At 36.0% G+C, this 26,924-nt stretch overlaps 1 protein-coding gene and 1 non-coding gene across 3 annotated transcripts in view; both read right to left on the bottom strand.

Annotated features, from left to right (window-relative positions):
- Window positions 1-736: 736 nt before the first annotated feature.
- LOC106871905 (DNA topoisomerase 3-beta-1) overlaps window positions 737-26,924 on the bottom strand; it is a 37,392-nt gene continuing 11,204 nt past the window's right edge. For both annotated transcript variants that reach the window (XM_014918660.3, XM_052965560.2), the window contains exons 2-17: window positions 22,003-22,080; window positions 19,150-19,263; window positions 17,779-17,946; window positions 17,202-17,336; window positions 15,346-15,458; window positions 13,817-13,908; window positions 13,582-13,690; window positions 12,519-12,602; window positions 11,071-11,191; window positions 9,892-10,074; window positions 8,489-8,698; window positions 7,250-7,467; window positions 5,881-6,061; window positions 5,202-5,401; window positions 3,441-3,546; window positions 737-1,021 (exon numbers count right to left, since the gene is read on the bottom strand). In XM_014918660.3, the coding sequence (XP_014774146.1) occupies window positions 794-1,021; window positions 3,441-3,546; window positions 5,202-5,401; window positions 5,881-6,061; window positions 7,250-7,467; window positions 8,489-8,698; window positions 9,892-10,074; window positions 11,071-11,191; window positions 12,519-12,602; window positions 13,582-13,690; window positions 13,817-13,908; window positions 15,346-15,458; window positions 17,202-17,336; window positions 17,779-17,946; window positions 19,150-19,263; window positions 22,003-22,080 (2,340 nt within the window). In that variant the 3' untranslated portion in view covers window positions 737-793. The remainder of the gene's footprint in view (window positions 1,022-3,440; window positions 3,547-5,201; window positions 5,402-5,880; window positions 6,062-7,249; window positions 7,468-8,488; window positions 8,699-9,891; window positions 10,075-11,070; window positions 11,192-12,518; window positions 12,603-13,581; window positions 13,691-13,816; window positions 13,909-15,345; window positions 15,459-17,201; window positions 17,337-17,778; window positions 17,947-19,149; window positions 19,264-22,002; window positions 22,081-26,924) is intronic.
- Window positions 16,572-16,679, bottom strand: LOC128247187 (U6 spliceosomal RNA). Its single transcript, XR_008263587.1, has one exon. It is a non-coding gene; the product is annotated as a U6 spliceosomal RNA (small nuclear RNA).

Here is a 26,924-nt window from a genome sequence, read left to right as displayed (position 1 = left end):
AACTGAAGAGCTGCACATTGCTCCTAATAGTTGGTAGTTCACACCAATGTCAAGAATGGTAGTAGTCAGGATGTAAATTGTAAACATTTACAACCTTTTCCTTACCATCCTCAATTTTGCCAATCTAATAATAAAACAAGAAAAACAGACAAACATAAAACCATATAATCAAGATTATCCATATCATTACATTTTTTTCAGTCAAGAATATCCATATCCCTGTGTATGTCAATGATGCTCCATTGCAATAGGTAGACACTCCAAGCGATGTAAAATATGGCCCGGACCATGATTACCAGCATGAATGTCAGACTTCAAAAAATAGTTAACCATTTAATGGTTTTAGTAAATTTATACAGAAAAAGTAAGCATTATACCATCCAGCATAAATAAAAGTTAGCTTCATGTTTAAGCCCTTATTTTTTCTGTAAAAACCTATTGACATTAAATGAGTCAACTTCTGGTATGAATGTTTACGTTTTGTATATCTTTCATAGATAAAAAAATTTCTAAAAAAAATTCTGGAAATGATCTTCTCAAGTAATTTATGCATCCTTAAAGTTTATTTTTATTTTTGTGAAAAAAAAAAAAAAAAAGCATAAATTACATGGGTTTTTATGGTAATTTTGTTAATTACAAAAATTGTTTAATTCATTATCTCATTCCTATGTAATGAATACATCAATTCATTTAATAAATATCATCATCAGAAAAGTAAGAATACAACAGCAACACATAGGGTAGAATTCTTTATTCTAGATGAAAGTTAAAAAGTTAACTGAAGGTTTAGCATTCATACAAAATATGCAGCTAACTGTGCCATTTTGTCTTTGGGTTTATGTTTGCCTTTACCACGCCCTCGGCCACGCCCTTTTCCACGGCCAGCTCCTCCGCCACGTGTTGCTGTACGTCGCACTCTGGGTGCCATAGCATGGTGCATTTCAACCAGGGGCTTGAAAGTGCTGTCACAAAATACACAACCTGTGTAATCAGTAGCATTGTCTGGTAGTGGAGATTTGTTCTAGAAAGAAAATACAAAAATTTCTATGACATCATAATACTTTGTTAAAATATATATACAATACAATATAGGACATACCACATAATGAATACCTTATAAACATTGATATCTTACAAAAGCAAATTTATAAGAGAGAAGGAACAGCATACTGATGACTTTTCAGTGAGTTAAGTAAAAAGTGAAATGGCTCCAACCAGTCAGCATATCTCTTTTTGGCTTAGGATTCTTGTCACAACAACATCCAAGACATAACTTGATTCATTTTGGCTTTGAAAAAACAATTTCTGTCTGTGTTCCTTTACTCTATCAACATTGTCTACACAACAGATGTCAGATAATTTAATCTGGCTTGTCTCTGTCCAACACATCTACAAGCTTCCTCAAAGAGTTTCAATATGCAGATGACAACAGTGACACAGCTTTCTCACAAAAATATCTGTAACAGATACTGATTGCTTTCGACTATGTTTACAGGAAACTTAGACTTACATCATCTCCAAGAAGACTCAGAACATATGCAACCATCACTAACTGAGACGAACTGGATGTAATTAAAAAAATTCAACTTAGCAACATAGCTAGCATGGCTTTTAAATGTCTCTGAACAAAAGTCTTTAATGACATGGCATCTGAACATACACCAAAATGTTAGTGAACAGAGCAGTGGTGATTCCAATATTTTGTTCATCATTATAATCATCATCATCGTTGTTTAACGTCCACTTTACATGCTGGCATGGGGTGAACGGTTTGATTGAGAGCTGGCAAGCCAGAAGGCTGTACAAGGCTCCAATCCAGTCTGTCAAAGTTCCTACAGCTGGATGCCCTCCCTAATGCCAACCACTTCAAAAGTGTAGTGGGTGCTTTTATGTGCCATCGGCACAAAGGCCAGTCAGGCAGCACTGGCAACGACCATGCTTGAATGGTGCTTTTTTACTTGCCACTGGCATGGGACCAGTCAGGCAGCACTGGCATCAGCCATGCTCGGATGGTGCTTTTTACATGCCACCGGCATGGATGCCAATCAGGCGGTACTGTCATTGGCCACGACAACAACTTCACTTGACTCAACAGGTCTTCGCAAGCGCAGTTTATTGCCCAATAATAGAAGAGTACTCTTAAATGGGCTGGTTATGCTGCACTGGCATAGGCCATGGTTATGGTCTCACTTGGCTTGCTGGGTCTTCTCAAGCACAGCATATCTCCAAAGGTCTCAGTCACTTGTCTTTGCCTCGGTAAGGCCCAACTTTCGAAGATTGTGCTTCATCACCTCATCCCAGGTCTTCCTGGGTCTACCTCTTCCACAGTTTCCCTCTACTGCTAGAGCATGACACTTTTTCACACAGCTATCCTCATCCATTCGCAACACATGACCATACCAGCGCAGTTGTCTCTCTTGCACACCACATTTGATGCTTCTTATGTCCAATTTTTCTCTAAGGGTGCTTACACTCTCTCGAGTATGCACATTGACATTACACAACTAGCAGAGTATACTCGCTTCATTTCTTGCAAGCTTACACGTCCTCAGCAGTCACAGTCCATGTTTCACTGCCGTGTAGCATGGCTGTTCACACACATGCATCATACAGTCTACTTTTTACTCTGAGCGAGAAGCCCTTTGTCACTAGCAGAAGTAGGAGCTTTCTGAACTTTGCCCAGGCTATTCTTATTCTAGCAGCTACACTCTCAGAGCATCCACTCCCACTACTGACATGGTCACCTAGGTAATGGAAGCTATCAACTACTTGTAGTCCCCCCATACCCCGCCCCGCCCGCTGGAATGTGATGGAAGCTGTTTTCTGCACATTTTCAGTGTTCATTGCCCCTGAGCATTTGCCACACACAAAAACTATATTCTTAGTTAGCCTTCTTTTGATATTGCTGCATCTCTTATGCGTCCATAGCTTACACCAAGTACATTTTATGGAGTTTCTACTTATGCCTTTTCTACAGATTGAGCAGGACCATCTACTTGAAGAGATTTGTGGTTTGTGTGCCTTCCTATAGAAACCTGGACTGCATACTGAGGACATCTGAAAGCATTCAGAAGGTTGCATGAATATTGTCAGCTATTGGTTAAGAAGGCCACTTCACAACCACTTGGTCCTGTGACTGATCCACAGTGGCACCTTGGGCAAGTGTTTCCTTCTATAACCTCAGACAGACCAATACTTTGCAATTGTAATTTGGTAGACAAAGTCTGTGCTGAAGCTAAATGTATATAGGTGTTTGACACACACAAACAAGAAAGTTTTGTCATAAAAATAATTTAGAGTAGCTCAATAAAATACAAATTAATAAAATAAATACCAAACTGAAAGAAATACTGGGGTTGGTATGATTTATTAAAAAACCCAGTGACACTCAGCAGGGCTGCAGTCCAATGATGGAAACTCGTAAAATTATATCTACTTACCTTGCCATAGTCAACATTTATAATAGAGGCACCACACTCTTCACAATCATCATCCTTTAAAGTGACTTTATGTGCTCCTTCTAACAGGTTGATGACAAGGGAACACCTAAATGAATTTACAAAACAAACATAGCATAAGACATAAATCATGCTTCTGCACATAAAAGCTTTATAGATCAATTTAATACAAAGTTCTATCATCTAACATATACCATATATTTTCCACAGTTTTCCTTTCCAGAGAATTCACATATAACAAAATAGAAGTTAATGTATCACTTCTATTCATCATCATCATTTAACACCTATTTTCCGTGTTTGCATAGGCTGGATGACTGAACAGGAACAGGCAAGGTCAAGGACCACACCAGGTTCCATAATGCCCTTCACCAACCACTTTACTGAGTGTACTGGGTGCTTTTTACGTGGCACCATCACCAATGCTTTTTATGTGGCAGCCACACCAACGATTTTTACATAGCACCTTGGTTTTAGTATATCTATTGTTGACCATTACTTTGTGCTGTCATTTTAAACTGACTCAGTGCAAAATAACAACTCATTTGGTTACATTACACAACAATTCTATTTACATTACATAGGTAATGTAAGCAGAGACATACATAGATATGTATGTTTATTCCCAGAGACCCTAAAATGCTATGTGTTACATCTTTTTTATGCAGACTAACAAAATAAAATTCTCTCTTTTAACTAGTAACACCACATATTTCATTATCTAAAGTATTTGTTAACAGTAAGTGAAGACTGCAAATATTCTTTTCTACTCTAGGCTCAAGGCCTGAAATTCTTGGGGAGGGGGCCAGTTGATTAGAGCGACCCCAGTATACAACTGGTACTTAATTTATCGACCCCGAAAGGCAAAGTCGACCTCGGCAGAACTTCAACTCAGAAAGTAAAGAGACAAGATATTGCTAAGCATTTTGCCTGGCATGCTAACGTTCCTTATTTCTTTATTGCCCACAAGGGGCTAAACATAGAAGGGACAAACAAGGACAGACAAAGGGATTAAGTCGATTACATTGACCCCAGTACGTAACTGGTACTTAATTTACTGACCCCAAAAAGATGAAAGGCAAAGTCGACTTTGGCGGAATTTGAACTCAGAACGTAACGGCAGACGAAATACTGCTAAGCATTTCGCCCGGCGTGCTAACGTTTCTGCCAGCTCACCACCTTGAGGACTGCAAATATTGGTTGATTCTTGGATGCATGCATGCCATCAAACACTGAGTTTCTTGCTGTTAAATTCTTTTATTTTCTATTAAATTATCAACAGATTTTTTTATGGCTAGGTCAGAGAAAGAAGACTTGTATGTATGGTCTTTTGCAGGGTATCCGGGATTAGTGTGCAGGCGTGGGGGGAAGAGAAGACAGAAGTCACTAAGTCATGACTTGTAGGTTTCTACAGCAGGAAACAGCACATCAATATGGTGAAGTTATTATCCTCCCAATGGAGATTTAGACTGAATGTTTGCAATGGAAAAATCTCTGCTAAAGATACTCAGGGCCAGGTGGCAGTGTTAAGCCAGGGGATGGTTAGGTATTACACTTACTTTTTGATTTTCATTCTTCTATTTCTAATTCTTAATTTACCAGCCTATCCACCAAAATAGTATACATTCAGCAACTCCTACTCTGCCTGCTGGTACACATACCTATTTCTTAAGATGCATTAAAAAGGTAAAGCTAACTCAGAAAATGTTTAAGAATGAACAGAATAGATGATTCAGATCTTACTTGTTACATGCCATACGCCATTTTGGTGCCGAAGATTGGTCCAATACCAAGATACCTTGACTGCATTCAAGACATTCAGATACGCCATTTTGAGAAAATGCATGTTGACATGTAGGATGTGTGCATTCATTACAGCCACTGCCTTTGCGCATATCTTTGAAAGGTGGATTGTTATAGCAATATGGACATAAGGGATAACTCTGTAAATGATGTAAAATAAAGAATTAGAAACAAGTTCAAAAGTGGATTACAAATCTGAAGATATTTTCTTCTTGGCATTAAATCTCCAAATAATTGTAAACAGCACCTTCCTTGAATCATTATCATTGTTACCACTATCATTATCATCATCATGGGCCACCAAGGGCTCCTCAGCACAATTGCTTGATCTTTCCAGAAACAAGAGGTCTATCCCCCTCAAATCACACCCTATCATCTTAAAAGAACACAGATGTATGAATAATATGAAATGTGATATGAATAATGTGAAATGATGGTCTCCTGAAGTATCTTTAATCATTTGCTAAGGAAAATTCAAATAAATAACAAAATCATTTTTATGATAAAATTTTAACAAAGTAGTGCAAAACAGTTGTTGATTTGAATGTGTGAAAATAGCAATTGTAACAACCGATGATATGAAAAGTCTAGAAAAACAACGAAATAAATTTATAAATACCTTTCCCTTTGTACCAGTTGTCCAAAGTACAAGTTCGTAGTCATCTAGAGGACATTTTAACTCCTGATAGAGTTTAATTCCACCATTTTGCGGCAAAGAGTATGTATCATCACAATTTGAACAATGTAACCTGCTTGGTTTTGCCTGAATCAGTTTCATGTACCGACGACATTTGCCACACCTTTAAAATAACAATGCATTGATACCAGAAATTTTGAACATCAAATCACAAACTCCACACAGCACATGAGTTCAAACCTTATCCAGTTATAAATGATCTTGGGTGCTAGATTTTATAATTGTATAGTCATGTCAATGATTTACTGATAAATACTAGTCTGGATCTTCATATGTCTGGTTATGTTTAGTTATAGATTGTTGCTTTAATAATTTTGAAATCAACATGGTATTCATGGTAGAAAATTTTTTTAACTATATTGTATATAATAAGTTAAAATACTCCATAATAAACTTGATTCCAGTTAATTTTTTCCAATCTGATAATGTTAGACAAGAACTGAATGTATTTAATATGCCAGTGAGTTAATGTACTTCAATTGAAGATTTCTTTTTATTCTGTAATATCCTGGTTTTATTTTTAAACAGTTTCTCTATGTTTAATACCCTCCATTATTGATTAGCAAAATATCTACCTTCATTCTGAGAAAGAGTGAAAAGCACTTTGATTTTGATTATAGTAATTAAAAACCATTAATTCAATGAAATAGCAGATTGAGAAGCAATAGAGAATTGTTGTCATCATTTATACATCCACTTATTCTATGATGTCATGGGTTGGATGAAATATTCAATGAGGCAATATTCAATGGCTAGATCACCTTTCTGTAGACAATCTTTAGTTGGTTATTCAAGTAAGGTATTTTGTATTCTGCTGGTTTTTACATGTAACCAATGAAGACACAGAAACACATACACACACAAATATACTGGTCTTCCTTATATTTCTGTCACCTAAATTTCACTCATAAGGCAATGAGTCAATCCAAGGTTATAGAAGACACTTGCCCAAGTTATCAACCAATGGAATAAACTTCAAACCATGCGATTGTGATGTGAACTTTATAACAACACAGCCATACCAATAGAAAAGAGAAAGAGATATTAGTGCATAAGAGAACCGGAAGGAAAGTAAATGGCTTCAATGCATGGAAAAGACAAAATACTATTGCATTAGCAATAGAACACTTGTTACGACATAACAAATACAAAAATACATGCATGTAGTAGCATAAAAAAATGTAAAAAGACAACCAATATAACCAGTATAATCTGCCCACATAGACCAACTGTGAAAATAGGTTTCAGCCAAGGTAAACTAACAATGTCAATAATTGCTTGAGCTACTAACCTAGACATTGGTTTCCCTGATGAGGCCAAAGGAGAAAAAGAGACTTCAAATAATTCATCCATGCCAGAGATATTGTTGACAAAGTACTTGAACTTCAGGCGAAAGATTTCCAAAGCGTGTTCCAGCACAACATTAAAACATGCCTTGCCAAGCGCTATCAAGTTGAGCTGTTGTTCTACAGCAGATCTCATAGTTGGTAAAACCAAATCAGCATCAATCTGGGAAGAAAAGATTAATATTCAATAAATAACAAATAAGAGAATATTTAAATGCTGGTATTCAACAACATATATATTAAATACTAGCAAGTTAAATTTATTTAGGGCATCATCCCCATGATATCTTTTCTACTTCAAAATACATTCATGATTCCTGAATTTCTTTCTTCTATGCTTTATATGAGTACCACTTGAAAACTATTTTTCCCCATGTAAATCAGCACCAGCTTGCTATTTTTCAAACTATAATCAAGAATGATTCAAATCCTGCAATACAGTTTATCTATCTATCTAGGTGATTCCTCAGGATGCCCTCAAGACTGTTTCCACACATTTTCTGCATTCACCTTGATCTTCCATAATGGTCCTCAGCTCCTGTACCCTTTCCATACCAGTATTCTCCAGCAAGTTTTCAATATAGGTCATCTTCCTCCTTCCTCTTCTGGTTCTTCCTTCCATTGGTTGCCAGAGCACTAGCTTCTTAGCAATTTCATAGGCATGTCTGATGCAGTGTCTAACTAGTCTCATCCTTCTATGCTGTATCTTCAATGTTACTTCTGGTAGTGTTAGGAAATTATAAATTATAATGTTAAGTTAAACAGGTAAACAGCTTTTCATGCTGCACTGTAAGATCAGGATGAATCCATTGTCAAAATGGAGGGAAGCTAGGTGTTATTAGCCAAAACTGTAAAACTATAACACATTGGCTAGATCCTGACTACTATTTTGTGATGATTCTTATATGATGACTTCTTAAATGAAGCACAAGTGGCCTGAGAGATGATGTTTGCAGGAGAGAGAACTGCAATGTGGCAGGGGAAGACATGGGAAGAAGTAAAGGTATTGGATCTAAAGCATGTTAAGTCTTAAGAGATGGAATGACAAAGGAACATCAAGAGTGACAATATGAAGTAGAACAGACACACCCGATCCATGCCAGTGTGACAAAACAGATGTTATATTACAACAATATAGATAACTATATATAAATGAATGAAAATGTTAGTTTATAGACTTTTACCTTTTGATAGCCATGCACCAAAACGATACCCAATGTAGTTGGTTTTAGTTTACGACCCGATATAATTTGAACGTAATTCCGCTCACATATGTTATTGATGTGAACAGGAATACTTGCATCAGTACCAATACCATGTTTCTCCATCAATGTAATCAACTCGCTTTCTGTCAGATAATCAGGAGGCCCAGTCTGACGTTCAGCAAGTCGGACCTGAATGGGAGGAAAAAAAGTATTTATTTGTAAAATTGTTTAGTACAAACGATAAATGTTAAATTACCCTGGTATTTACATCATTCTCAACTTTACTATATCATCATTGTTTAATGTTCACCTTCCATGCTTGTATGAGCCTGGTGTTGCCATCCGGTTTCACCAGTCCTCAGTCAAATCGTCCAACCCATGCTAGCATGGAAAGCGGACGTTAAACGATGATGATGATGATGATGATGATGATGATGATATATATATATATATATAGCCGAGTCCACATGTAATATATAATAAACAATTGGATATTTTAATCAATAATTAAATCTAAAACACAACCTGAATACCTAATTTTGAACAAGAGAGACAAGTTTTTAATTACAGTAAAGAATATTGCTCAGATACTGATGTTTTGAATCAGTTCAGAAGGTAGAGCAGAGACAATGTACCACCCTATTTAGTCATTACCAGTGTTTTAGATCCATGCACACAAACGTTCTTTTTCTCTTGGGCTATAATAGTCCATTGCCCTCCCAAATTCACTTCCACCGCTTTATTTCTATTGTGATTCTTTCCCAAACCGGTCTTGTACTTCCCTTCATTGTTTTCATGTATTAATTTGTCATCCTCCTATCTTCTTTTCTGTCTGCCTCTTCCTTCTCAAATCTCTCTCATGGAAACTGTTCCAGGATTCTTTATGTTTATATATTGTCCTTGCATCTAGCTAAATCACCTACCCACCTTCACTTTGTTTTAGCTAGTTCTCAAAGTATGTCTCTAACTCCTGTTTTCCCTCTCATATCTATACATCAAATTCTATCTTTCAGGTAAAGAGACCCTGTCAGTCCCAACATCTTCCTCAGTGCACTGCAAGAAATATTCATGAAAATATATTCGTAGAAAGACAACACAATGAAAGATGTAGAGTCCTTAAAAGATATAAGGTTTGTCAATGATACAGGTTTGTGAATCACCACAAATACAGCCACAGAACTGGAAGGATAACTTAAGCACATAAAGTAGGGCAAGTAGGGTGAATGTACACAAAGGAAAGGTCAAGAACATGCCAAACTGCAATATACACAAAGAGATAAGGATAGAAAACACAATACACACACTTATAACCCACCATTGACTGTTTATTTCATATTTATTCAAGGACAGAAAACTGAGAATACTTGCAAAAATGTCCTTACTTCTGAAACATTGTAATTTTCTCCTTTGACAAAAGGTGGCAGTTCCTCGTCATCTGTAATAGCTTGCCATGTCATAATTGCAGTGTAGCCAGGATCACTGAGTATATTACCTGTACAGGTAAACTTCTCTTGGCCAATCTCAAAATAAATGGTTGTTTGCATGTAACGACAATCAGGAGAGACCTATAAAAAATTTACAAAACATATTTCATTCCAGCATATTTTTACAAAACTATGTAATCAAAAATCTAAGTATTGACATCTTCTATGCTACACAAAACTAAGTCTTGGTATCTCCTAACTACATGAGTTGATCATTTACTAATGTAAGTTAATATCTAATCTAGATCAATTTTACCTGGGGTTGATAAAATAATGCACCAGTCAAACCCAAGGTTGATCAACATCATTTAATGTCCATATTCCATGCTGGCATAGGTTGGATGGTTTGACAGGATCTGATGAACCCAAAGACTGCATTGTCCTCCAGTGTCTGCTTTGGCATGGTTTCTATGGCAGGATGTCCATCCTAATGCCAACCACTTTACAGCCATTTTTCATGCCACCAGCTCTAGAGAGGCTGTCATGCAGTCTGCAAGACTACAAACCTTGATATAATCAAGTATTTTCTCCCTCAAATTCAAGATTTCTATGCTTGAAACAGTTTTTTACTAATATATCAACATGGCAAGAAATTAGAATAAATTTGGTTCACAAAAGTATATTTACATCTTTAGAACACATGTAGCCTTGATGTAGAATGGAACATGGGAATACACCTCAAATTCTCAACAGGGTCGTATGAGGAACGAACTGATTATTTTCAAATATCCTTAACTCACAATTAGAAGTCATTTATCTCTAACATTATGAAACCTAGTAAAAGAGCTCAGAGCCACATTGTGTGAATGTATCGTAATTCACATAAGCTGAGCTAATTTATACATTGATGTTAGTCTGACTACAATTAAACTAAATGTACAACAACAGAGCATGAAAAATAAATACAAATTTTTACTGTTTAAAAATGTAGTCTTGCTACGAAATGAAACATGGATATATTTCCCAAGATCAAGCCTTGTTGCAAAAGAAAAAATGTCTCAAATCCTTCTTAAAGGAAATGAATATGTGAAAAAAAAAAAAAAAAAAAGTAACATTAACCTCAGTCTATATACTTACAGTAGCAATAAAATGTTGTGCAATATATTCATACAGTTTCCAGGCATCATGACCAAGTTCACTCTCACTGGCCCCTTTCATTGGAGTAATAGGGGGATGATCACCAGCATCATGACCTTTCCTGAAAGAAAATTAATATTTTGTTTATATCAAATAGACATAGAAAGAGAACATAAAAATAAATGATAAAGAAATGAAATACATCTTTTTAATGGTTTCACTCATTGGCCTGTTGCCATGAGATGCACTGCTTTCTGTGGTATAATCAACTACACTGATCCTAGAACTTATTTTACTGATATTGGAAAGATGAAAGGTGAGGTACCTGGGGCAGGATTTCAATTCAGAATGTGGAGTGACATTCAAATACCACAAGGTATTTTGTCAGACACTCTATTAATTTTACTAATTTTTAAAAAATTTAATTGTCTTTTATACAACCTATGGAAGAACACTGGCAAAGCAAGAAATAAGTATTGCTTTAGTATGAAATGTGATTTATACAACAAGCATGCTATTCTTCAGCTAATGAAACATATTGGTTTTAAATTTTTGCACAAGGCCAGTAATTTCAGGGGCGGGGGTAAGTTGATTACACAAGCCCCAGTGCTCAAATGGTATTTAAGGATGAAAGGCAAAATCAACTTTAACAGAATTGGAACTTAGAATGTAAAGATGGATGAAATGCTACTAGGGATTTTGCTTGGCATACTAATGATTTTGGTTTTGATAGTAAAAATTGAGGTGGGATGAAGAATACAAGAGAGTCAAGTTGCTATAGACATGTGTGGTAGGTTAGTAGAAAAAGAAAGTAAGAATGTATACGTGTGAATATGTATTGTTGTTGTTGGCACTCCGTCGCTTACGACATCGAGGGTTCCAGTTGATCCGATCAACGGAACAGCCTGCTCGTGAAATTAACGTGCAAGTGGCTGAGCACTCCACAGACACATGTACCCTTAACGTAGTTCTTGGAGATATTCAGCGTGACACAGTGTGGCAAGGCTGACCCTTTGAATTACAGGCACAACAGAAACAGGAAGTAAGAGTTAGAGAAAGTTGTGGTGAAAGAATACAGCAGGGTTCGCCACCATCCCCTGCCGGAGCCTCGTGGAGCTTTTGGTGTTTTTGCTCAATAAGCACTCACAACGCCCAGTCTGGGAATCGAAACCGCGATCCTATGACCGTGATTCCGCTGCACTAACCACTGGGCCATTGCGCCTCTGAATATGTATACACACATGGATATATACATATACATACTAATACATAACCCATGTTGGACTCCTCACTCGTATCATTATCAAGCCTGGAGCTTAACCATGGTCTATCCATAGCACTAACTTAGCGTTTACCTGATACCTTTTGGGTCTTCCTGACACCAATAACTCTCATACCCTTAAAATACAGTATATAAGAAGTAAAAAGTAATGATAAAAAATTCATACCTTGGTTTCTGAATTCCTTGCTTTAAAAGGTCTTTAACATAAGAACCCCACTGGGAGCTGTTGGTTTGCTGCCGTAAGGTACCACTAAAGTAGAAAGTGATCTCATGAGACAAGAGGTTACAGTAATGAAATACTGAAAATTTTTACATGATGAAAAAACCAGAAAGACTGCAATTAATTCAATCATCTATAAGTACTGGCAAATATTATTGATAAATATTAAAGTAATGATTTCAAATATTAAGTACAAGGGCACATGTTTTTCAGAAAGAGTATAATTGATCTCATCATCTCCAGAATATGACTGCCTCTCCAAAGCATATTTTCAACAATACGGGATAGTTGGCTCTGCAAACTTACATATTTTCCTTAATTACTAGACTCACAATGACTGTATGAATAAAATGGCTATTCTACTGAAATCAAATTTCCAATAAGATTTTTTGTTTCATGTGCAAAGCAATTGCACTTATAGGTATGACTATGTGGTTAAGAAGCTTGCTTTGCAACCATGTGGTTTCAAGTTCAGTCCCACAGTACAGTACCATAGGTACGTGTCTTCTACAATAGCCAATCAATGCCTTATGAGTGAATTTGGTAAACGGAAATTGTGTGGAAACTTGTCATGCACATGGGTGTGACAACCAGAGTCAGCTTGTTTACATCTCCATTATTTAGTGTCTGGCAGATGACAGAATAAACATCAGACTTAAAAACTACAGTTTATCTTGTTGACTGCAGCTTCCACAATTTAACTTGATAATTTATCAAATTCAACCAAATGCCTAAATTTGTAAAAAACAAATCCACCCTATGCTAACATTGAAAAATAGATACAAATAACATGAGAAATATGTTCTATTCTAAACAGAGACACTCTTAGATATGAGAAAAGGCTCTGTAATATACTTTGAAGGATTAAGATTTTTGATTAATAGTCTAAGACCATGAAGAAAACAAGGAAAATATTGTTGAGTCAAGGCTGCAACATTCTATCTTTATCCTGTCAATTTATAAACCATATATTTTTATAAACTATAAAGTTGTATTTATGTTTTCTTACACGAGGTCAAAGTTTGCGGGATAGTGTGTCGTTTCTGTTCTTGGGTAACTGATATAGCCTTGGGTATACAATCGTTCAGCAATTTGCATGGTATGGTGGGGACTCATACCTATAGAAAGAAAAGTTAGGAAACACAACATTAATTTGCAATTAAAAATTTTCACTTCTATTTCTAATTGTGCTTTAAATAGTAATGTTACTCACTGAGTAAGTTTTAGTATAAATAGAATTTTACCCAACGCAGAACTTGCAATCCGAAGCATTTCAACTGTGTTTAAAGCCTGGGGATGAGATTTGGTCTTCTCTTTCTTAATCACATCATACACTCTAATAAAGGAAAGAAAGAGAAAAAAAACAAACAAATTTTAATATAATATTTACTTTTATCATTAATTTTAGAAGTACTTTAATCAATTAAATTAATAAGAGAAAGTATTCAATGTACATAGAAATCTATACAATCTTTATTTTCAAATGATACTCATAACATTAAACCTAACATTACACTGGTTTACAGAGAAATTGAGGCAAACACAAGTACTAGATTACCAAGAGTGTATCGAGAAGTTGTTACAGTCTTATGAGGATATAGGATGCCGAATGTCACTCAAAATTCACTTTCTCCACTCCCACCTCAACTTCTTCCCCATGAAGCTCAGAGCAGACAGTGATGAGCATGGAGAAAGGTCCCACCAAGATATTACTAAGATGGAGAGCAACTACCAAGGCAAGTGGAACCTCAGCATGATGGGGGACTTTTGTGGGATGCTCTTGTATGACATCTCGGAGGCAAAGTTCACAAGATCATCCACAAAAACTCACTTCTAACTGTCTGCAGTACTATGGTTTGTGTGTATTGTATTATCCAAGAAATTTAGTTCTCTCAATGCTCTGTATCTATGCTGTTTTTTTTTCTGTAATATGCTTTTGTAACAGATGAAATAAACACATTATATTTTGAATTTATATGCAGTATAATTGAAATAGGATATGTGAAAGCAAACTCTCTAGCTGTTTATCTTTCTTTTGTCATAGCTGAACTCCATTATTACTTTGAGAAATTAATTATAAACAATACAAGATAATAATCTTGAAGTAGTTCATTGTAAAATTTGTTATTACAGTTAAACAATAATGATAATAGTAACAATCCTTTCTACTTTAGGCACAAGGCCTGAACTTTGGGGGGAGGGAGGACAGTCGAGTAGATCAACCCCAGTATACAACTGGTACTTAATTTATCGACCCCGAAAGGATGAAAGGAAAAGTTCATCTTGGTGGAATTTGAACTCAGATCATTCATGCAAGGGTCATTGCCAGTACTGCCAGACTGGCTCCTCGCGCCAGTGACATGTAAAAAGCACCATCCAAATGTGGCCGATGCCAGTGCCTCTTGACTGGCTCCTGTGCCAGTAGCATGTAAAAAGCACCCACTACACTCTTGGAGTGGTTGGCGTTAGGAAGGGCATCCAGCTGTAGAAACCTTGCCAGATCAGATTGGAGCCTGGTGCAGCCTCCTGGCTTTCCAGACCTCAGTCAAACTGTCCAACTCATGCCAGCATGGAAAACAGACGTTAAATGATGATGATGTGATAGAGAAAAACTGTTCAAAAATTGAATTTACCATATCAAAATTAGTAAAAAACACTTATTCACATCCTTGCCTCAGAGCAAAAGAATATTCTGTAAACCAGTGTTATTATTATTACTGAATATCATTATAAAAAGTTAAAGAAATCCAAAAATAAAAAGAAATAATCAAACCTGGCTGAATCAGCAGATTTGATCATGGAAAGGAACATCTGTACAACTTCTTTATCAAACACACGATATCGTTCCCAGTCAACATGGACATTTTTGCCATCAGGATGAGCCACCTATGATATAAAAAAGATACTTGTTTAAATAATTGGACAGTAGACAAGGCACTCACTGGAAGAAAATGAGCAAAATAACAAGACATTAAATGATGTAGAAATAGAGTATCTAAGTATATATTTTCATAAATGTTAATTAATTATTGAGTAACTCCGGTTAGCTTTGATTGATTAGATCTAAAATACAGAAACAGCAAATTCACCTCTTTCGTTTTGCTCCTTCACCTCCTTGGCGGTGACAGTGTTGTCAATACTATCATTGTTTTAATCAAGTAAGATGACATTGAGGCAGTGTTTTCTACAGCCTAATGCCCTTCCCAATATCAACCCTCGTTTGTTTCCAAGCAAGATAATGTCTCAGACTACTGAAAAACAAAACAGTCTGGCCATGATTTTGCAGGGGACTGCAAAATAAGTGACACCATTTGTATGAATGGTGAAGCTCTTGTTTACAATCAGTGTGCACATGTCAACAAGGCTGGATACACTTTCACAGTGGACTGCAAACAATGAAGAGTAGGTCATGCTTACAATCAATACGCATACATATCAAGACAAACTCACACACACAATCACACGTAATGAGCTTCCTACAGCTCCCATCTACCAATTTTACCCAGACAGTATTGGTCAATCAATGACAACAACCCTTTCTACTATAGGCACAAGGCCTGAAATTTTGGGGAGGGGGATAGTTGATTACATCGACCCCAGTACTCAGCTGGTACTTGATTTATCAACCCTGAAAGGATGAAAGGCAAAGTCGACTACAGTGGAATTTGAACTCAGAACATAGCGATAGATGAAATACCACTAAGCATTTTACCCAGCATTCTAACGTTTCTGCTAGCTCGCTGCCTTTACAACAATAATAATGGCTTAAAATTTTGGCACAAGGCCAGCAATTTTGGGGATGTGTGTTAGTTCAGTTCATCAACTCCAGTGCTCAACAGGTACTTATTTTACTGACTGCAAAAGGATGAAAGGCAAAGTTGACCTCAGGAGAATTTAAATTCAGAATATAAAGACTTGGGGAAAAATGCCACTAAGCATTTCGTTTGATATGTTAATCACTTTGCCAGTTCATCATCTTAATGATAATATCATCATAAAAAAGATATGGAATGCTTCACAAATTTACATATCCTTGCTTAGGGCCATGCTTATCTTCTCCATATTGCTTCAGTTTTAGAATATGTGGTTCCAGGTTCAGTCTTCTACTAAAGCTGTGGACCAACCAAAGCTTCATGGGTGGATTTGGCAGACAAAAACTGAAAGACGCCCATTGTATCTATGTTTATATCTACATATGTGTGTGTGTGTGTGCTTGTGCTCCATCACCACTTGACCACTGGTGTTAGTTTGTTTACAATGCTCTAACTTAGCATTTTGGAAAAAAAAGACCAATAGAATAAGTACCAGACTTTAAATAAGTAAGTACTGGGGTCAATTTGTTCTACTAAATACTTCAAGGTGGTGACCTAAATATGTATGTATGTAAAACCCTCATATCAAATATGCATTGATGAACTTTATACTTCATTCAGAAACCAGAATGTAACAATTATGTTTGGATGTGAGTAATTTTCCTTAAAATATTTGACTGAAGTATGTGGATCTTTTATTGAAATGCAATATGGAGCTTGTTAAAATATTTAGTTATAGCATCAGTTCATGTCACTGTGATACCAATAACACAAAGACAATAAGAAATGAAACATTCATACAAGATAAAGGATTTACCTGTACATTAATGATCCAATAGGTTTCAGGTTTAAATGATTGGATTTTATCATGCCGCTCCACACAGAAGCCCAATGTAGGTGATTGACAAGGACCATATGACACTAAAGTGCTATCCAAATTGCCATACTTGCCCTGTAAAAGATGCATCCTACTTAACAAATCAAATTTTAAATGTTTAATACAAGAAGTTTTCATAAGAGGATTATGCCATACAATAGATAAATTAGAAGAGCAATTAAGTAAATTAATTAATAATTTTAAATTTCTTCAATCCATAAATGTGAGAACTTTCTGGAAAGACTATTTTAGGTGGAGTTAATGTGTTAAGAAAGAAAGGTAAGAAGTCACAAAAAGAAAATAACTTCTGACACTGGGAAGAAAGAGTCTTGGAAATGTTATTACAAAAGGAAAATGTGTGGAAGAGAAACTACTTATTCTATGCATACTCAACAAAAAGAGACCAGCTATTGAAGTGAATGGTTGGTTTGATGACATTTGGTTCTTGAGAAAGTCTTGCATAAATTATTACTGATAAAAGTAAAATTCTGTTCATTTGATTTATATCATAATATACCTGAAAGAATTTGGTTTGGAATCGAGTGAAGGCACAACCAACTCGCAGATCTAACTCTTGTCTGGCATCAACTGACATTGCTTCATTCTCATTAGGTGTGCCCAAGTTATTCATAGCTCGCTTCACATCTGATTCTGTGATAGCACTAAAGTGAGCACGGTATATGTTCTGGAAAAAAGAAAACTTATTATTAATTTAACACTCATATTCCTTTGTAAAAGCTGGAAGGTTAAAAATTTTTAAAAATGGAAACAGCTAGATGATACCATAATTGCAGATTTGACAGCACAGAAGCAACCTCTCTTCCTTTGACATGGATTCACTCATGGATAGAATCCATTTCAATGTCCTTTTTAATAAGCGTGAATAAAGAATGTTCAGAAGGCAGTTCATTTACAACAAAACATTGTAAACTTTATTTAAATAAAACAAAAGGCGCAGGAGTGGCTGTGTGGTAAGTAGCTCGCTTACCAACCACATAGTTCTCGGTTCAGTCCCACTGCGTGCCATCTTGGGCAAATGTCTTCTACTATAGCCTCGGGCCGACCAAAGCCTTGTGAGTGGATTTGGTAGACGGAAACTGAAAGAAGCCTGTCGTGTAAATGTATATATATATATATATATATATATATATATATATATATATATATATATATATATATATATATATATGTATGTGTGTGTATACATTTGTCCCCCCAACATCGCTTGACAACCGATGCTGGTGTTTACGTCCCCGTAACTTAGCGGTCCAGCAAAAGAGACCGATAGAATAAGTACTAGGCTTCCAGAGAATAAGTCCTGGGGTCAATTTGCTCGACTAAAGGCGATACTCCAGCATGGCCACAGTCAAATGACTGAAACAAGTAAAAGAGTAAATGCTGGCAAGTAGTAACATTGATTAATCTGCATGTGTATGTGTACCAAGTACACATGTATGCGAGACAGGAAAAATCTCATGACTTACATAGAAGGGTTATGTGAAAGCTGTTGTAAGCTAATAAGAACAAGGATGTACTGCTCATCTTGAAGCAGAGTTATAGCTTATATCATTCAAGTGAGTTACATGAAGTTTGTGGTGGACACAATATATTCAGAAATAGTGGCATCTAAGTAGTTATTTCAATTTTATGTCTAAAACCCAACTTCTAAAGTTCTACTCCAAATCCAGTTTTAGTTTTCTCATTTATGTATAATTGACATACTTCATTAGTTTACTTTATCCATTTTTTCCAAGCTAGCAAGAGTGGAATGAGTATTTACAATCGGATACTTTAATAACATGCATGGGATACAGAAGAAGATATTCTCTGCCATGTAAGCTGAGGTAAGCAGAATTAGAAAATCTAATGAAATATATTTTTGTATTACCTTGTCAGAATTCCTCTTCATAACAGGAAGAACAGCATCAATGACTTCAAAGCAGATATTCTCACCTTCTTTATCACAATCTAGCCATAATACTAAGTAATCAGAACCTTTGCCCTAAATGATAAAATAATATACAAGTTAGCTTCAAAGTAATATGTGTTAAGAGTCTTAAAAAAAAAAACAAAAAAACTTTGGTAGTCTGAAGGGATAAAAAATAAAGCTGAATAAAATCCTGTCAACATTGAAAAGAAATATTCAATCAATAAATGGGCTTAAAAAAGTAATTTTAAAACTTAAATCTTGTGTACCAAGTTTCTTAGGTTACTCAGAGGAAAACACAGTGTTATCCATCTTTTGTGTATTCAGACATGCAGCAGAGAGGGACAGTACCAAACTAAAATTCATAAATAGCTGCAAACTACACATGCTGAAATAAAAGTTTTTAAAAATCAGTTATATCATTGTTTCTGATTGACCTCTCTTGTAAGCCTATATTTTTTAAAAGAAACTAAAACATTCTTTAGAATTAAGAAATAGTTTTTATCAGGAACAACTATTAACATCAAATATGTTCCATCATTTAGTGCTACTCCAAAATGAATCTAAATTCATTTATCTTCTCTCTTTGAGTGTTTCTGCAATATATTGACTTCCAACCTTTCAAATTCTACAACATTACATCAATATTTAATCATTTTGATTCAAGAAGACCTTCAATAAGATTTAAACAATTGCTTTCTTCACTGCAATTGATAATGAAAGAAAAAGGGTATGTACACAATATATGAATAAAGATGTACCTCAGTCAAATCGTCCAACCCATGCTAGCATGGAAAGCAGACGTTAAACGATGATGATGATGATGATGATGATATCTGTATGCATTTAGTTTCCTGTGAAATGAGATCTGTCATCCCAAAATACATATAAATATGGCACTGTATAGATTTTTATTTGTAATTGGTAGTATTAATACTCTAGTAATTAGTATCAAACTGTCAACCTTAATGCATTATCTAAATGAGTTGCGCCTGGCAGAAGCTGGTTTCCCTTTTAATGAGTTACTCTCTGTTATTTATATTTGGCAAAAGGACAGTAAAACTAGTCAGCTAAATACTCATTCCAAGTTGCCAAAAAATAAACTTGTGGTCTAACCCAAGGGCTCTATTCCACAGCTAAATTAAAGATGTATGTCTACAACTGCATATACATAAAAGGGTAAAAACCCACTTCGGTCATGAACAACCATGGGATTGTACCTAAAAAGTTCCCTTCCAAGGCACAAGTCCGGGCAAGGTTGTTTATGGAAGACCAGCAGTTACCCTTGTATACCAGCCCCACCTCTCCATGCCATTGATGTATTCAAGGGAAAGGCAAAGGCCGATACAGCTTGGCACCAGTGATATCACAACTCATTTCTACAGCTGAGTGAACTGGAGCAAAGTTAAATAAAGTGATTTGCTCAAGAATTCAACACAGCCCAGTCCAGGAATCAAAATCACTACCTCATGATTGTGAGCCCAACATTCTAACCACTGAGCCATGCGCCTTCACATATACATATATAGTCATTTATAACTGACACTGTTCTCAACTCCAATAAAATACAATTCAGTACAAACAGTATATAAATATTCTATGTAAATAAATAGACACAGGTATGTCTGTGTGATTAAGAAGTTCACTTTACAACCAAATGGTTCTCGGTTTGATTCCAATGTGGGTCACCTTGGATAAGTGTGTTCTATTATAGTTTTATATTGCCCAATACTCTGTGCAGAAGCTTGTCATATATCATCATCATCATTTAACGTCTGTTTTCCACGCTGGCATGGGTTGTACAGTCTGACCATGGTTGGGAGAGCCAGCGGCTGCACCAGGCTCCAATCTGATCTGGCAATGTTTCTACAGCTGGATGCCCTTCCTAATGCCAACCACTCCGAGAGTGTAGTGGGTGCTTTTTACATGCCACCGGCACAGGAACTAGTCAGGTGGGCCTGGCATCAATCACATTCGGATAGTGCATTTTATGTGCCACTGGTATGGGAGCCAGTCAGTGGGTACTAGCATCGGCTACGTTTAGATGGTGCTTTTTATGTGCCACCGGCATGGAGACCAGTCAGGCGTTCCTGGCATTTATCACGTTCATAGTGTGCTTTTTACGTGCCACTGGCACAGGAGCCAGTCAGAGGACACTGGCATAGACCATGTTCGGATGATGCGTTTTATGTGGCACCAGAATGGGAGCTAGTCAGGGGGCACTGGCCACAGTTATGATTTTGGCTTTGGTCATACTTGATTAAACAGGTCTTCTCAAGCATATCATATCACCTGACACATCAAAGGTACTCTTAAATGGGCCGGACATGCAACACTGGCATTAGCCATGGCTGCGATCTAACTTTAGTTGCCGGATCTTCTCAATCACAGCATATCTCCAAAGGTCTCAGTCACTAGTCATTGCCTCAGTGAGGCCCAATGTTTGAAGGTCATGCTTCAACACCTCATCCCATGTCTTCCTGGGTCTACCTCTTCGACAGTTAGGTGGTAAACTTCTTTTCTGCTACTCCCTTGGTTATGTATGTATGAATGTGTGTGTGTGTGTGTGTGTGTGTATAAACACACAACAGAGTTCTATATAAGTATGTGTCTATGTGAGTTTATAGTTATACTGTCTATACCTTTATCTACCATAACGTAACAGTTGATAAGTATAAATTGATAAAATAAGTGTCATACCAAAATAAGCAGTGGGGTTGATATGATCAAGTAAACCTTTGAGGTGGGTAGAGTGTCCCAACATGGTAACAGTCAAATGACAGAAATCAGCAAAAGAATAAATGTATAATTTACCTCTTTCTTTAAAAAGTCTGGCATATGAAGATTTGGTGAAGCTTCTTTTTTCACAGTAGGGGCAATAAATAATTCCACCTGAAAGTAAAAGATAGTATTACTTCAATATGTAATTTATAGCATATAACATTAAAAAAAACTTTATTCAATTTAATAGCCAAGCTTTCAAACATTGAAACGGTAGCTATCTTAAATAGTCTTGATCATATGTAAGCATTTAAATTAAAGTTAATGCTGCAATAATGTTAATATAACAATATCATGTCTCGCAGAAATGAATTCATTCCTTTTGTTATGAGAACTCTGTCTGACACCTGCAGTGAAGAACTGATTCTACATTTTTTCCACCTTCAATATTTAAATCATTGCTTATTTAATTTGCATGATTAACTTTCAAGAATCACAACTGTATTATTTATTATCTGCTTGAGATGTAAATCTAACCTGGTACGGTTCATCATTTCTCATACCCTGATACCAAATGGGAGTTACAGTTTTAGTGATTGTCCAAGAAAATTTCCTTGAATGAGGTAACTTAAATGCACATGGCTCAAATATACGTTAATAGACTATTTACTTTGTATATATTCTTTTAAGCATATAGCAATATGTGTAACCATTCTTCCAGTAACTTATTATCCATTCTAGACGATATTGCAGTGTTTATATAGGTTTATATTCAATCTTATTAAGCCAAGTACATAAGTCATTATCATTGTATCGAAAGGATTTGTCTAACACTAAACATTTCTAGAACATAGTTGTTAATAACTGCTTAATTGCATCAGCTTCATTGTTTGTACATGTTATTACTTCCAGCCACTCAGCCTGGGCCAGATTAAGGCCCTAAGCACTTAGAAGGCTTTGGTGCCCTCAAGTATATGCAAATGGTTCAAAATGTAAACAATAATAATCACAAAATAAATTTTTATTTTTCAAAATGAAACAAAATTAACAGTAAGATGGAAAATAATGTTTATTTTTGTATGCTCCCACTTATATTTGAAAAGTATTTTCCTTCATTTTTTTTTTAATTTCGAAGTTTTCAATGATATCGTTAAAATTAATTTAACATAAAACTTCTGCTTCTATACTTAGTAGAATATTTTAGCAAGTTTAAAGTGATTTCTTTCATGCCATAAACCATTTTCATCTCTGTGGTGCCCCTGTCCTTTGATGCCATGAGCACCAGCTTATTTTGCACCCAGGGTTATGCATCAGCAAGTATTAAGAACAGTCCTAAATTTGACAAATGTTATCAATATGCTCTCATTTCAATACCTCAATTTCTTTAGGCCATGTGTGCACTGCATGAAGTTAATATCAGTTTTATCCTTGCGTATTTCATACATCTTACATAGTATTTCACATCTTCGCAGTAACCTGGCTACCATATTTCTATTTTTAACCAATTTTTTGTAGCCTCTGGGCCACAATGTACACCATTATGCACTTCTTTTATCATCAATGTTCTCAAAACATTGGAAAAACAATTAATTCTCAATTACATAAGATACTGTCTTTGATTGTTAACTTACATTTGACTCAAATAACCTTTATGGCAATGGAACAATTGGCTTAATTACTATTTAAAATTTTCTTAATATAGCAAATAATATATAACTGTTTCATCCATCCAAAATAATAATATGACTAAATGCCAACAATGATAATGCATCAACTGGTGGTATTTCAGATTTTTTTTTTTTACATAAAACATTCCATAACGAAGAACTGTCATTTGTATGATTTACCTAATAATACATAAAAATGATAATTTTGGGAAACCACAGTTTATGCTAAAAATAAATTTTAGGACTAATGAATATTTTCAGCCAAACAAAAATGCTACATTCTTTGAATACAACATTTGATCACCAAAGTGTCTCTTTCATTATCTAAATTTCTGCTATGACCTCTTTTGAGATGTCAATTCTGGACCAAGTCTGCACTTTGATACTAACACTAATTTTGTGGAACAAAGTAAAAGACAACATGTGAACTAAATAATGATCAATATATAGCATTAGGCATGGCTATGAGGTTAAGAAGTTCACTTTGCAACCATGTGGTTTCGATGCACTGCACTTTGGGCTAGAGTCCTCTACAATAGCATCAGTCCTTGGTTTCACTTGTCACTACTGGTCATATGATGTTTATCTTCTTTGCATTATGAGTTGCTATGCCTTTTGAAAACCAGTGCGATAAAAAAAAACACAAAACAACTCCCCTACTTAAAAAAATAGTTGAGGGTTGGCAACAGGAAGAGCATCTGGCCTTCAAAACCTTTCATAACCAAGTCCTCATGCACCCTAGCATGATCTCCCATAGAAACTGACATACCCAAGAAAAAGTCTGATTGCTTCCTAACCTTCGATGGTTTTACATTCATAATTCATAATTCATCCAGGTCAGCATAGAATAATGGATATATGATGATGATGAATTCTCATAACTAAACACAGATTCCTTTGTTTGTCCACATTCTCCCAAAAGACAATTCACCAATCTTCAACAAAAATGTATAACGCAGCAAATTGGCAGAATAGTTAAAATGTTACAGATAAAATATTGCAGTATTCATTTTGGTTCTCTGTGCTCTGGATTTAAACCCAGTTGAGGTCAGTTTTGCCAATCATCCTTTGCAGGTTGATCCTTCCCAATCTCCTTCAAAGAGAAATCAGCTGACATCAGACCTAAGAGCAGCCTTAACACTTCTGCTGTGGAAGACAGGTCTCTTTGAATATAGCAAGGTGCCAAGTATCTTGGTCCTTCGTCATCTTGTCTGTGTATATATATCTATGTATATATATATCTGCATGTGTGTGTGCGCACGTGTGGCCTTGTATTTGTTACTCCACCACTGCTTCTCAACTGGTGTTGGTTTGTTTACATCCTGATAAGTTAGCAGTTTGGCTAAAGACACAGATAGAATAAGTGCCAAGCTTACAAGTTTTACCAATTGTAAGCCATCTTAATAGTACATGTTTTTACCCACAAAAGCAACAGTTATAATTAGATTTGTATTTGTTTCTATCAACATGTGACACAATATTATAATCAAAGCCATTAATATTTTCTATATTTTGCTTTTGTTTCAGTCACATGAAATATAGAAATTGTAAGTCGTAGAACGAATTCAATGTATGATTTCAACTTTGGATCACTTGATTTAATTTATTTTAATGTCTTTCTTTTTTTTTATATACATTCAGTTGATTCTATGCCATCTATGAGTCTCATTTGAATTACATCATCTTCGACAGTCCGTTCATCAGTTCTCATTTTTTCAAATTATCAAAAATGAGTTGATTTACATAATCCCTAAGAATAACTTTGATTTTGACAATGAATTGATGATATGACAGATCTTGTTATATGGACTGTTAGATATGTAATTCGTCTGACGTTCCGTGTGTCATGTGGTTCGTCTGAGTTCATTGTTTCATTGTTGTTGTCTTGTGGGACTGTCGTAGTAAAATGTCATTGATATATATATGGCGGACATGACTTTTGTTTATTCATAACGAACATTGGGTGAGTGCGTTCTTTGTATGTAATTGAACAATAAATGTAATAATTAAATTGTATAACTCGTTATGTTATCTCTACGAGTCACCCGAGGGAAACATAACAGAGTTTATTGGCGTCGCCGATAGGACCGATAGGATACATGCTTACTTTACCGTAAAATTATTCATCGTAATAACAATGGCTGAAAAACAGACAGTAGAACTTATTAAATTGTTTAGGGAACAAATGGACAAGCAAATGCAACAACATCAGAGAGATATGGACGCTCTGTTAAAACTGTTTGGTGCTCGACAAGTTGAAGGCGATTCTAGTGGCTATTTTTCAGCTGCTTCAACAACAGTGTCGATTCCACCATTTACTGCATTTGATTCAGCGACAGAACTATGGCCTGATTACTGGTCAAGATTCCGTACGTTTGTGGCTGCTAATGCTGTACCTGAAAAACGCATGGCACAAGTGTTCCTGACCAATCAGACTGCTACTGTTTACAAACAACTTGCTAATCTGGCTACCCAACAAAATCCGCCTAAAGATATCAACAACTTGATAATGGACGAAATCGTTGACTTCATGAAGGAACAGTTCGACCCTAAACTTTTCATTGTGAGAGAGCGTTTCAAGTTTTGGAGTGATATGCAGCGGAAGCCAGGCGAAACTCTCCAGGAGCTGGCAGCACGTATACGCCAGGATGCAGCTACCTGTGATTTTCCAGCGATCACCAACCCACAGGATGAAGCTCTGAGACAGAGATTCATATGTTCGGTTAACAATGAAGCGGTTCTGAAGGCGCTTTTTAAGATAAAAGACTCAGAACTAGATTTTGCCCGTGCTGTCCAGGTTGCCATTGAGACTGAAGACGCAGCAAAGGTTGCAAAAGAAACTGTATACGGTTCAAAAACCAAGCAGGTGTACAAGGTCCAGCAGAACAGGAATAAGAGTCCTCAAAAGAAACATCAGCAGTCTTATTCCACAAACCAGGAGAAATGCTACCGATGTGGAAAGGCCCACAAAGCAACAGACTGTCCTTTCAGGGAAACCAAATGTCATTTTTGTGACAAAAAGGGTCATTTGCAAGCAGTGTGTAGGAAAAAACAACATCAGCAACGCAATGGCCATTCACAAACTCCCGTGAAAAGAATCACAAAAGCTGAGCTAGTCAAGGCGATCCTAGGTGAAGTTTCCCGAGACACTCACAGTTTAATTGTGCCAGTAACAATCCAGAACAGACTGTTCACAATGGAATTGGACACTGCTACTACAGGCAATTTTGTTTCCTTGTCAGTCTGGAAACAACTTGGAAGACCAAACCTGCAAGATGTCAAGCATCGCTATGAATCTGCCAGCAAGCACAACCTGCCTGTTCTAGGAACTTTCATGGGCCAAACCAA

This window comes from Octopus bimaculoides, chromosome 2, assembly GCF_046866305.1.
Source record: "Octopus bimaculoides isolate indiv1 chromosome 2, ASM4686630v1, whole genome shotgun sequence".
Classification (NCBI taxonomy): Eukaryota; Metazoa; Mollusca; class Cephalopoda; order Octopoda; family Octopodidae; genus Octopus; species Octopus bimaculoides.
Note: the sequence above shows the minus strand (reverse complement) of the source record. Positions and strands in the feature narration are given on the sequence as shown.